At 45.0% G+C, this 11606-nt stretch overlaps 1 protein-coding gene across 1 annotated transcript; it reads right to left on the bottom strand.

The window, feature by feature from the left end:
• Positions 1 to 1567: 1567 nt before the first annotated feature.
• On the bottom strand, positions 1568 to 10198 carry NPY (neuropeptide Y). The gene is made up of 4 exons (XM_054161397.1): positions 10066 to 10198; positions 9700 to 9887; positions 5377 to 5457; positions 1568 to 1812 (listed from the first exon to the last, which is right to left on the bottom strand). Exons 2-4 carry the CDS (start codon positions 9885 to 9887, stop codon positions 1788 to 1790), a joined length of 294 nt encoding a protein of 97 aa, XP_054017372.1. The 5' UTR covers positions 10066 to 10198; the 3' UTR covers positions 1568 to 1787.
• Positions 10199 to 11606: the final 1408 nt, after the last annotated feature.

Genomic DNA, 11606 nt, shown 5'->3' with positions numbered 1-11606 from the left:
TGTGGGTTCTGACCATACTACAGGATGGAACTAAATTGCTTTAAGAACAAGGGTAGCATGCATTATATTGTGTTACTTTGAATAAAAACATTGAGGGTTTCTTCAGAGGTATTTGTGTCTAAGTCCCTCACTAGGCTAGTGACAAAATGAGGGAGAGGGAGAGGGAGAGGGAGAGGGAGAGGGAGAGGGAGAGGGAGAGGGAGAGGGAGAGGGAGAGGGAGAGGGAGAGGGAGAGGGAGAGGGAGAGGGAGAGGGAGAGGGAGAGGGAGAGGGAGAGGGAGAGGGAGAGGGAGAGGGAGAGGGAGAGGGAGAGGGAGAGGGAGAGGGAGAGGGGCCAAAGCATCGTGATTTATCAGTGTGCTCTTTTGCAAGCCATTAGGCAAAGCTCATCATTTCCTTTCCAGCACAAATAGCTGTAGACTGGTCCTGTTTTATGAGTTACTTTAGGCAGTTTTCCCCTACTTTGCTTATTGCCAAAACAAAGATGTTACATCTGTTTCACTTAAACCTCCTAATTCGGGCTTACAGCCAAGCTCCAAACCAGTGTCGAGGGCTTAGCAGAATTAAGCAGTGACATTCCTGTGTATTTTGAAAAGCCATTTGTCAACATGAGCACCAAATAATTTGTTAGTATGGTGATTCTGGAAAAAAAAAATCACCTCCCAGGACACTATTTTCCTAAATTATGTAGTTTGTGATCAATTATTTGAAATAATTTTGTACAGATCAGGCGGCTGAGCTGAGTTTGAGGCTGCAATAAATGATGGCTTTATCTTACTTTGCACACCAATTACTGTAATAACTGTGACCCTATAATTGTCCATTTTACTTTAGACTGCAGGGAGGTTATTAAAATTCAGTTTTAATCATTTAAAACATCTCTTTGCTCTACCAGTGACAGGGTTGCTTGTTTTCATTTAGGATGTTATCACAGAATCACCAAGGTTGGAAGAGACCTCAAAGATCATCGAGTCCAACCTGGCACCACAGACCCCATGACTAAACCATGGCACCAAGTGCCACCTCCAATCCCCTCTTGAACACCTCCAGGGATGGTGACTCCACCACCTCCCTGGGCAGCACATCCTAATGGGGAACAACTCTCTCAGTGAAGAACTTTCTCCTCACCTCCAGCCTAAACCTCCCCTGGTGCAGCTTGAGACTGTGTCCCCTTGTTCTGCTGCTGGCTGCCTGGGAGAAGAGACCAACCCCCTCCTGGCTACAACCTCCTTTCAGGTAGTTGTAGACAGCAATGAGGTCTCCCCTGAGTCTCCTCTTCACTAGGCTAAACAATCCCAGCTCCCTCAGCCTCTCCTCACAGGGCTGTGCTCAAGGCCTCTCCCCAGCCTTGTTGCCCTTCTCTGGACACATTCAAGTGTCTCAATGTCCTTCTTAAACTGAGGGGCCCAGAACTGGACACAGGACTCAAGGTGTGGCCTAACCAATGCAGAGTACGGGGGCACAATGACCTCCCTGCTCCTGCTGACCACACTATTCCTAAGGCAGGCCAGGATGTCATTGGCCTTCTTGGCTGCCTGGGCACACTGCTGGCTCCTGTTCAGGCAGCTGTCAATCAGCACCCCCAGGTCCCTTTCTGTTTGTTATCTTTTGGAATGCACAAATAATTTATTTAAATAAAAGGTATATACAAATAGGATGAAGGAAAAATCTCGACAGAGTTCAGTACAACAGGTGCATGCACTGGGAAAGATGCTATGATTTGCTTCATAGGCTTGGAGTATGAATTGAAAACTAGGAAAAGTTTGGACAGTGGGCTGAAAATCCCATCACCACATCGAAGGGTCTTCAAACCTGCAAGACACAGCACAGATAAATAAGTGAGCAACAACAGCTATAAACATTTTTTTCCAAGCCTCTTCTGAAAAATCCAAAGTTAAAACTACCTAAAATGTTCCTTTTGATAACAGCAGAAATAAAGAATACATAGGTGTATTTGCAGCTGAAGACTGTAGGTGCTACTCCCACCAAATCAGAGGCACCCAGGTTAGCCAGATATCTATACTCTGGTACCAGAACTTGCCCAGGAGGCCTCTTTTCACATCACTGGGACTCACTTGCAAAGCTGCTTTATGCCATTAAGAAGCTCTTAGTGAAATTCAGTTTGAAAATGGCAGTAGATTGAAAAACAGAGGTATTTTTCCCCTCTCACTCAGGAGTAAAGAGTTTCCAAAGAAATTCAGGTAGAAAATGACAATATGTTGAAAAACAGAGGCATTTTCCCCCTCTTACTCAGGAGTAAAGAGTTTCCAAAGAGTATTCACTGAGCCACTAAAAAAACCAGCCAAACCAAGCTGAGTGCAAAACGACCATGTCACGCCATTAGCGCTTTCAAGCAAAACTGTCACCATCCTGAGTTATCATTGTGATATTCCAGTCAGGATCAAACATTTGGAATACATGCTGAAAGGGGAGCTGAGGGCAGGATTTGATCCAGAGTTCATTGTGATATTCCAGTCAGGATCAAACATTTGGAATACATGCTGAAAGGGGAGCTGAGGGCAGGATTTGATCCAGAGTTCATTGTGATATTCCAGTCAATATCAAACATTTGGAATACATGCTGAAAGGGGAGCTGAGGGCAGGATTTGATCCAGAGTTCATTGTGGTATTCCAGTCAATATCAAACATTTGGAATACATGCTGAAAGGGGAGCTGAGGGCAGGATTTGATCCAGAGTTCATTGTGATATTCCAGTCAGGATCAAACATTTGGAATACATGCTGAAAGGGGAGCTGAGGGCAGGATTTGATCCAGAGTTCATTGTGATATTCCAGTCAATATCAAACATCTGGAATACATGCTGAAAGGGGTGCTGAGGGCAGGATTTGATCCAGAGTTCCTCTGCTTGCAAACAGTTGTTCTGTCTACACAGCAAGGAAGTCAACAGTTGGAGAGCATGCGAGAGAGACGGTGGAAAATGCATTTGCCATATTTTTTGACACCTAGAAGTTGGGCATCTAGTGACTGGGGAGACACTGATGCCTTGAGAGGGAGATTGGTCCTGCCCATTGTCAGATGGAAGGCTTGTTTTGGAGACACTCACCCCTCCAACTGACTGCAAAGGCAGCTTACAGAGCTGCTTATATAGTATATAACTAAATCTTAAAGAGGGAGTAGTAGGGGAAGCTGCATCATGTTAATGAATGTTAAAGGCTTTCTCATGACTCCACACACTCAGCAAGATCAGAAACATGTCACATCACATGTTTTTGTCAAAACTTGTTTGTACTCAGGTCAAAGTGCCACCTTTTTGTTTTATTCCTTAACTTTCCCTATTGTAACTGGTCTCTGCAATAATCTCTCTGGACTCTCTTTATACCTTGAGAACACAGACTGCAAGATACTATGGGGGGGTATATTAGTCAGCAAAAGTGAAATGTCAAACCAGGCCAGCCAAGCTGATTGCTGTTGTTTATTAATACCTCAATGTTTAGTTACAAAGTTCATACCCAAGAACTCGACAAGTGTCTGTGTTGCAAAACATGTCTCCTCCTGGAGGAAGCCAAGATGAATGAATGAATGAATGAAAGGCAGGCTGGTATTACTCTGAACTTAGAAGTAGTGTATGTTTTAGGACTAATTACACATCCAGCTGGTTAAAAGCAGATATATTTTGTGTTTTACCAGGGCATATTTGCTGTGTGTCCAGCTGTCCACCCTTGTGTGGCTCTCCTAACTTCCCCACCAGCTTTCAAATTCTCTGGATAAATTCAGCCAAGAGGTACAGATATCTCAGAGATATTAAGTTCCTGATGTGCCATGAAACACAGGACTGGGTAGCAAGAAGATTTAATTATGTCTTCACATGGAGAAAAAAGCTGGAGCAGGGTTCAGTATCTACACAGAATCTTATCCTAGAAAACATATCCATAGGAAACTAGACATCATTGTTCCCAGTACTCCCATAATTGTCATCAATGAATGACAAATACCACACTCAGTTTGAAGTGCTGTTACAGGGGGTGTGAAATAAAAATCTGTTTCTCATCAATTCCTGATCTTATATGCAGACTAGTTTGTTATTTTGCTCATGAGTTTTTACTCCCTGGTGTGTTATAAATAGCATTATTGAAACAGTAATAATAACCATAAAGTTTTATTATGAAGGAGTGAAAATTACAGAGGGTATTAGACTTTGTACTACCCTGTGTGTTGCCTCAAACTCATGGCAGTGGAAATTTCCCATTATGAGAGGGCCATGCCTTGTCATTAGCAAACACAAAACAGTCTTAACACAAACCAGTCTAATACATTTGACTGCACTCCATGCAGTTTTTTACATAAGCATCTGCAGAGAAAACTGCATCCCCTCAGCTGTGGTTAGTCATCAAACCAAAAGCCAATGGGCTCCCTATGCACACAACAGCAAGCTTCATGGACAACATCCTTTGATGGCAGTAGAAATTCTGGTCACCTTTCAGTGACAAGAACATGTCCTAAGTTCAGTGCTACAGATTATTATGCTTTAGTACTTAACTAGTCTAATTGAGCCTTTGGTCAGATGGTGAGAGTGCAGAGCATTCGCTTGTAGACTCCTGAGATGATTACTGCACAAGACATTTGTTTCTGCAGTAGAAGTAGCAAACTTCAGGCTGGCAGTAAAGGCTTAAACTGAGCTCATTCACACTTGATTGCAAGTGAATCTAAACCCAGCATTTTCTTTCATGAGACAAAAGCCCCCCTCAACTTACCTTACTTTCAACTGTGTAAAATGTAGTGTAAGACACCATAGCAGTGACTACAGCTGAAGGGTCATTACCTAAACCAGGTAAATACAATATGTACATTTAAAACCTCACTGCTGCTAGAAACACCACTGTTATTCTAAACCAAGAGCAAATGGAAATAGAAAAGCCTTCTTTATCTTTGTAAATTCTTGGGTACAAAAATCAGTGTGAAATGCAGTATTTTAAAGACCAGTCATAGCCACGCATTTGTGCATAAACTAACATATGTACATATTTACCACTCATACATCTTCAGAGGAAAAATTCAAACCTGAGTAGCCAGTGAGTAGAAATATGCCATCTTTGGGGCTCCAGTATGCCAAGATTCATCATCAGACATCAGCACACAATTCTGTGTAATAAAGCCCAGTGTGGGTTGGAGCGTTCCTCCAAAGAGCAGCTGTGGCCTGCTGCCAACCTCAGGAAGAGAGTAGTTTGGACTGTATGATATCTGGCAAGGCATTTCTTGCATTCATAGAGTCTAGCTCTCAATAAAATGGGAATTAAAAATGTTTAACCAGCTGCTGGTAGCACGTTTTCTCCCTGTGAAATGTGCTTATTGGTAACAAATGAAACCATTAAATCTAAATGCGAAGCGAAAGTCAACACAAAACTTCTTCATACATACCTGGGTCTAGGAATATTTTCTGTGCTTTCCCTCAACAAGAGGTCTGAGATCAGTGTCTCTGGGCTTGATCTCTTTCCATATCTAAGGAAAGAGAAAAATATACTGATTTTTGTTTATGTCATTTAAGAACAAAACCAAACAAACAAAAAATTAAGACCAAGCACAGAACCATTAGCTAGAGCAGGCATAAAGACAACTTTCCAGCAAGTATTTTAACCTGACTTAACCATGTGAGAAAATGCTCACTCCTCAGGATTTCTTTGGATAGATTTTGTTCCACAATTGTGTTACATGATAGTATTTAGAAACTCTGAATATTTCTTAATTTGATGCCAGTTCCTGGATCCTGTAAGGTTTTGCACCTTACTGATGTTAGGTTGAGGAAGGGGGAAGAAGCGAAGCATGACATGGCCTCCAAGTATGTTATTCCTGCCTACAAACCCAGTTCCATCATCTCACTAACTTTCACGTTGTTTTAGATGCTATTGTATTATAAAAGAGGAGTCCTTTGAACTAAGTGGCCACAGGAGATAAAACTTTCTGAAACAATTCTCCTCCTTAGTTGCTGGGACATCACCAGCTATATATCCTACATTTACACAGCAGCAGTCTTTCTGTTGTTTGGGGGGGGGGGGTTTAAATCCTGGGTGCCATACAGTGCTGAACAGCTAAGAGGACTGCAACCCCTGGTTCTTGAGATAGAAGTTGCTCTTTCTGTTTTTTTCTGAGAAAACAGAGGTGACAAGAGCAGCCAACTTGACAGACACTTCTTCATTATAAGGATTCATTAGCGCAAGAGTGATTACCATAAGCGAATGATCCCTTGGTTGGAAAGGATTTACATCATGGTTTCTAACTTGTGTGTGTAATTAGCCTGAATCACAAAGCACATTAACAGATAATAGCTTTGTGAATGCTGCTTGAGTGAAATCCTGATTCCAGAGAAATCAAAGGTTTAATTAAGGACTTAGATTTTATCCATTGCTATCAAGAGGTTTCTCCAGTAACTTGACTTAAACTCAGGGGGGACAACACACAACCAAACCAAAAAGACCTTCCTGAACTATGTTTCAGAAGCTAGCAGTTTGACCTGTTGATGGCATGGCTTACTGAAAAGTGGAAAACACAGTTCATTTTTCAATTATTTTATTCACCTTTTTGTATTTTCTGTAATGAATTAATCATTTGAGTACGTCACCTGTGCCACAGAAAGACAGAGCATCATTTTCCAGACTGTGAAGTAAATTGCTTAATCAAAACTGACTGAAAGCAGGTGTCTGAAAGAACCAGCCAGACATTGTAAAATGCAATTACAATAACTCAATCAAGCATGATGCTGAATCAAATACCTTGCACCCCATCACCACAAAGGGATTTCTTTGTATTTCCCTATTCCCATTAACATGTTTGTGACCTGGACTTCAACTGAGGGGGAATCCAATTTGCTTTTGTTTTAAAGAAATTAATGACCTAGCAAATCAACAACTTGCTGCAAGAGCTTACACTTGGGCAAAACTCCCACTAGTTTTTGTAGCATTTTCTCTGAATAAGAAATGGGTAACAACTCTCCAGAGTGCAGAGATTAGGACAAATCATGAAGATGACTGCGTTGGAGAGACTCCTCTTATATGAATCCTTTCAGCTAGAGCAGTGCTGATACTTGTGGTGGATGGACCCACCATGCCCTCACATAGCAAATCTGCACACAAAGCTACTGCCAAGAGTGACCAGCTGGGCTGGCCAAGGAGCAGAAACAAGAGTGATGGAAGAAAAGACAGGCTCTGAAAAAAAGCCCCTTGAACAGTACAAGGCTGTGAGGTATGGACCCCAGTTGCTTTTGAGGACAGATGTGGGACTAATCCAAAGACATACAGACACCTGCAGGGCAGGAGTCTGCCTCTGTGCTGGTCATCTTAGGCTCTCTTTATAGTCATAAAGAATTGGCACCTAAGGACCAAGGGATCACATCAGAAAAAAGAAGACTGAAACAGGCCTGGTGACTTTCACCCCTCAAGTACTTGTTTCCCTCAGCTAACCTTAAAGGGGTATAAAGTTGATGGGCACAGATGTCTAAAGCTAAGTGAGATGGATCTGAAGGAGAAGGATCTCGGAGGAGAAAGGGAGCAAAGAAGCCATACCAACTAAAGAGAAAGATGGTCTGGAAGAAGATTCATAGCAGCTGGGGTGAAGGTATTGTGGGTCATGGTAGCTCAGAGGGGAATGCTTTGGTTAGATCAGAAGCCAGAAGGATGAGCTAGAAAGTTATTCACAAAAACATCAAACAAGTCTAGACAGATTAAACTGAAGAGGAAAAAACATTGATATCCTCATGCTTTCCCAACGTGCTCTTAAGTACTCCATCTCACCAGATGCACTCTGACCAAGCACCAGGCATCAGGTGAGAGGCTGAGCACAGCCTCACACCCCGTCAGGAGGAGCAGGACAAACCCCTGTACCACTCATCTCCCCTTGTCACAGGGCTTCCAAGCAGCACCGTGCACAAAAGGCAGAAAGCTGTAAGAAGAGAAAAAGCTTCAAGCACATCTGCTGAAACAGAGTAAATGATCATTCTTACACCAGTCTAAAGTGCTTCAAAAGTTATGATTCATTTTGCAAGTGATATTGTCACTGCTGAAACAGGGGACCTCCAGGAGCTGAGTTAAGCTTTCCAAATGGAGGCAGCAATTACTTTATTTCTGCACTGTTAATTCCCCACACAGTGGAAACAGCACATCTAATCAACTTTAAAGTGTGTATCACGGAGTTGCTGTTATGGTGGGGTTTTTTCTACTAGCTTTCTTGTACTTGCAGGTCTATTCTGTTCCCTTTAGTACGAGGGGGTGGGTGGGAAATCTAGATAAAATCTGAAGAACAAAATTTGAATTCTGCATTATTTTATCCATCAGCAGTAATAACTATTTCAGGGTGTTTCAGAACCCAGATCCACATAGAAGAAGGAATGCAGTCTCGGTCTCCAAGTTGTGTACTTGCACCCCAGGAATCAGGGAAAAACTAGAGAGTCATCATTAGAGCAAGCATACAGGGCATATACCAGAAGTGGAGGCTGAATGCAGAAAGGAGGGTTCACTGATTTGGTTTGGAGGGGTTTTGTTTGTTTGTTTTTAAATATGACTTGGGTTTGGACAAGGAACCACCTTTGGAACTGGAGACGAAGCACACAAAAGGAATGGTGAGAGACCAGCCTGGAGATCCCATCACATGCAAGGGAAAAGGGCAGACTTTGAGGATCAGATTATTTTAGCAGTAATCTAGACAAAAAGCTCTCCCTGCACAGACCATCACACAGAAGCATGAAGGAGTTGTGAATACTGCTTTAAAAGTTCAGGACTGAAGAACAGTCTTTATATCAGCCTCTTCATCTGTGTTACAATGTTAGTGCTCTGGCAGGCAATGCTATGGGTGTGCTGGGAAAGCTCTCAGTTACACGATAGCCTCCCCTCTAATTTAATTCTTTAGGCTTATAGAGGGACAAATGAAAGCCTAATTTTAGACCCCTCATCTGGTTTTGATATTAAACAGATAAATATGTCAAAGCTCTTTCAGGTCACAGACTGTTCAGAGACATCAGGAGAAACTTCTGTTAATCACACAGTCTACAGTGGACAAGAAAATGATTCTTGGTAATAATCTCCACTTTTTCCAGCCTGAGCCTTTTCCTCTCCTTGAACAAGCACAATCATCTCCAGAATGCCAAATTAGAGCCAGGCAGGCTTGGGTCACTCTTTTCTCTTTCACTTTGGGCTTGGGTTCTTGCTTGTTTTTTGTTAGGACTAGTGGGGGTTTTGCACTCACAGCTGTAGCTGGCAAACTGAAAAGCATCTGGACTATTACAACTCTTTGACTAGAAAAAGTGTCCCTCAAGTCCTGCTAGAGTCTTTTAGAATCAGTGACAGCGAAAGAAGTGGGAAACTGCTTCTACTGCCCTATCTAACTCTCCACCTCCCAGGGTTTTTTCTCTCCCTTTTGGGGGATTCTCACTGTGTATATGCTGTCCTGCAGATCACATTCTTGCCCTCCAGCCTTTTTGTGTCAGGACTAGGAAAGGCTGGGAGAGCATCAACATCCCTGGACCTCCTACCAGTTTGGATGGTGGAAATTCAGCTCCGGAACCAGAGGCAGCTCAAGGGTGCAAGCCTGTCCCACTCTAACGGCAGTCTGTGCACCACGTCTTTCTCCGTGTCGGAGGGAGAAAAAGACACCCAGGTGCGTGGGGCTTCCCACTTTCCTGCCCTGAGACTCACCAAGGGAAAAAGGTAACCCGAGCAGCGTGGAGGGGAACGCGGGACGGGCCGCGCTGCCTACCTCTGCCTGGTGATGAGGTTGATGTAGTGCCTCAGCGCCGAGTAGTATCTGGCCATGTCCTCTGCGGGGGCGTCCTCGCCGGGGCTGTCCGGTTTGGAGGGGTACGCCTCTGCCAGCGACCCCAGGCAGACCAGCAGCGACAGGGCGAAAGTCAGCACCGAGACCCACAGCCTCACGGTACCCTGCATCTGCACAGCGGTGGCACGGAGAGATTCGCCGTCAGCACCTGCCTCGACGGCAGAACCAGCGCGACTGCCTCAGCGCCTCCCGGCCCGGGCCGCCCCGCGGCCGCGGCCCCATCCCCTCTCCGGTCCCATTCCCTCTCCGACCTCGTCGTCCCCACGCCCGCCCCGTCGCGGTACTCACGGCGGCCGCTGCAGCTCACGTCTCTAGGTTCGGTAAGCGCTTCTGCCCGTGGGTTAGGGCTGCCGAGTGCGGGGCTCCGCACCTCACCGGGCTGTTTTAAGGCTTCCCCGGCAGGCAGGAGGGGCCTCGAGCGATCACGCCTCGCTTGCTCCGGTCCCCCCCGCCCCGCTCCGCCTGCCCCTGCCCCGGGAGGAGCACGGCGGCCGGGCGGGGCCGGGCGGGACCGAGAGGGCGGGCACCACCGCTGCTCCCCACGCAGCCCGCGCACCACACCGGTAAATCCCGTCCCAGTCTGCAGCCGGGCTCCGCTTCCCCGGCCCCGCGTGTCTTGGGTCCAGCCGTGGGAGGCCAGGTGCTCCTCCCGGTGGAACCGCCCGCTGTCCGAGGCCGCCGAGGCAAGAGGAGCGAGTTTACCCTACTCGTGCGGCACGGAAGCAACTCCAAGCTTGAGCTTCTTAGCAGGAGTGGTGCCAACATAGAGCTAAGAAAGAAATGGTTTAGGGCAACCAAACCCACAAAATCTCTGCCACAGGTTCAGACACCAGACCAACTAAATGGGTCAGTCTTGAGGCTTAACTGGCAGCAGTGCTGCACAAGAAAACTGTTCCTCCCTCCGTGCCCACTCTGCCAGGGACATCCTTTAAACCCACCTTCTGAGTGGATTTTCTGAAGTGAAGTTGTTCTGGTTCATATCTGTGCCTGAGCCACATGCCACAGAAAGCAGCTCACCAATGCCATGGGATCACAACAGTCTTCATAGCAGCTGTCCTGACCCAAGGCAACCGCTGCTGAGTCTGGGGCACAAGAACTTCTCTCAGCAACATGGGACTATACAGACTGATCTGGCCACAGTGCCATATATAAGCACCTCACTAAACTCATCCAGACCTAGAGCCAGTGAGAAGAGATGAGCATCCTGGAAGTGTGCTCTACACCAGAGGACTGAAATAAGCAGAGCGAGGATCTTCTGGCAACATATCCTTCTGCACAGATTACAGCAGCAGCCCCAGCAACTGGGCTAGACTAGACACCTGGGTAACACAGCACAAGAAGTTGGGTGAGATGAATCCCACCCAAACAAAATCTCAGAGTTTGTTGAAGAGTTTGGCAGAGTTGGGAACTATTCATGCATATTAGTAAAATAAATGAATCCTTTGGAAACAGGTAACCTGATTAGCATCTTGATGACCAATGAGTAATTCCTGTTAGAATGACAAATCATGACTCTGATCGTGTCCTACTTTGACTTATTTGAAGGTAAAACAGCAATCACCCAAGAGCATTAGGCATGCTGATCAGAAGCTTTGACATATTCTAAACTGTACCATACATATACTGCTGTAAAAGCAGCTGGTGGTTTCTACACTCATTAACATATGCAGTTGGTGCCTTAATAACAATCCACTGGATTTTGAAAAACAATATTCAGTTTGCAAGAGCAAAACCAGAAATAATTTTCTTCACTCCAGAAACAGCATCTTAAAAAAACAACCCAAAACACAAACAAACAAACAAACAAAGCAACCAAACCCCAACCACCA

The sequence above is a fragment of the Dryobates pubescens genome, chromosome 4, assembly GCF_014839835.1.
Source record: "Dryobates pubescens isolate bDryPub1 chromosome 4, bDryPub1.pri, whole genome shotgun sequence".
Classification (NCBI taxonomy): domain Eukaryota; kingdom Metazoa; phylum Chordata; class Aves; order Piciformes; family Picidae; genus Dryobates; species Dryobates pubescens.
The sequence above is the reverse complement of the archived record's forward strand: the minus strand, read 5'-3'. Positions and strand labels throughout refer to the sequence as shown.

Coding starts and splice junctions, on each gene's coding strand:
- NPY (XM_054161397.1), bottom strand. CDS start 9,887: ATGCAGGGTACCGTGAGGCTGTGGGTCTCGGTGCTGACTTTCGCCCTG. Junction 5,458..9,699: donor AACCTCATCACCAGGCAGAG/GTAGGCAGCGCG, acceptor CTCTTTCCTTAG/ATATGGAAAGAGATCAAGCC. Junction 1,813..5,376: donor GAAAATATTCCTAGACCCAG/GTATGTATGAAG, acceptor TGTGTCTTGCAG/GTTTGAAGACCCTTCGATGT.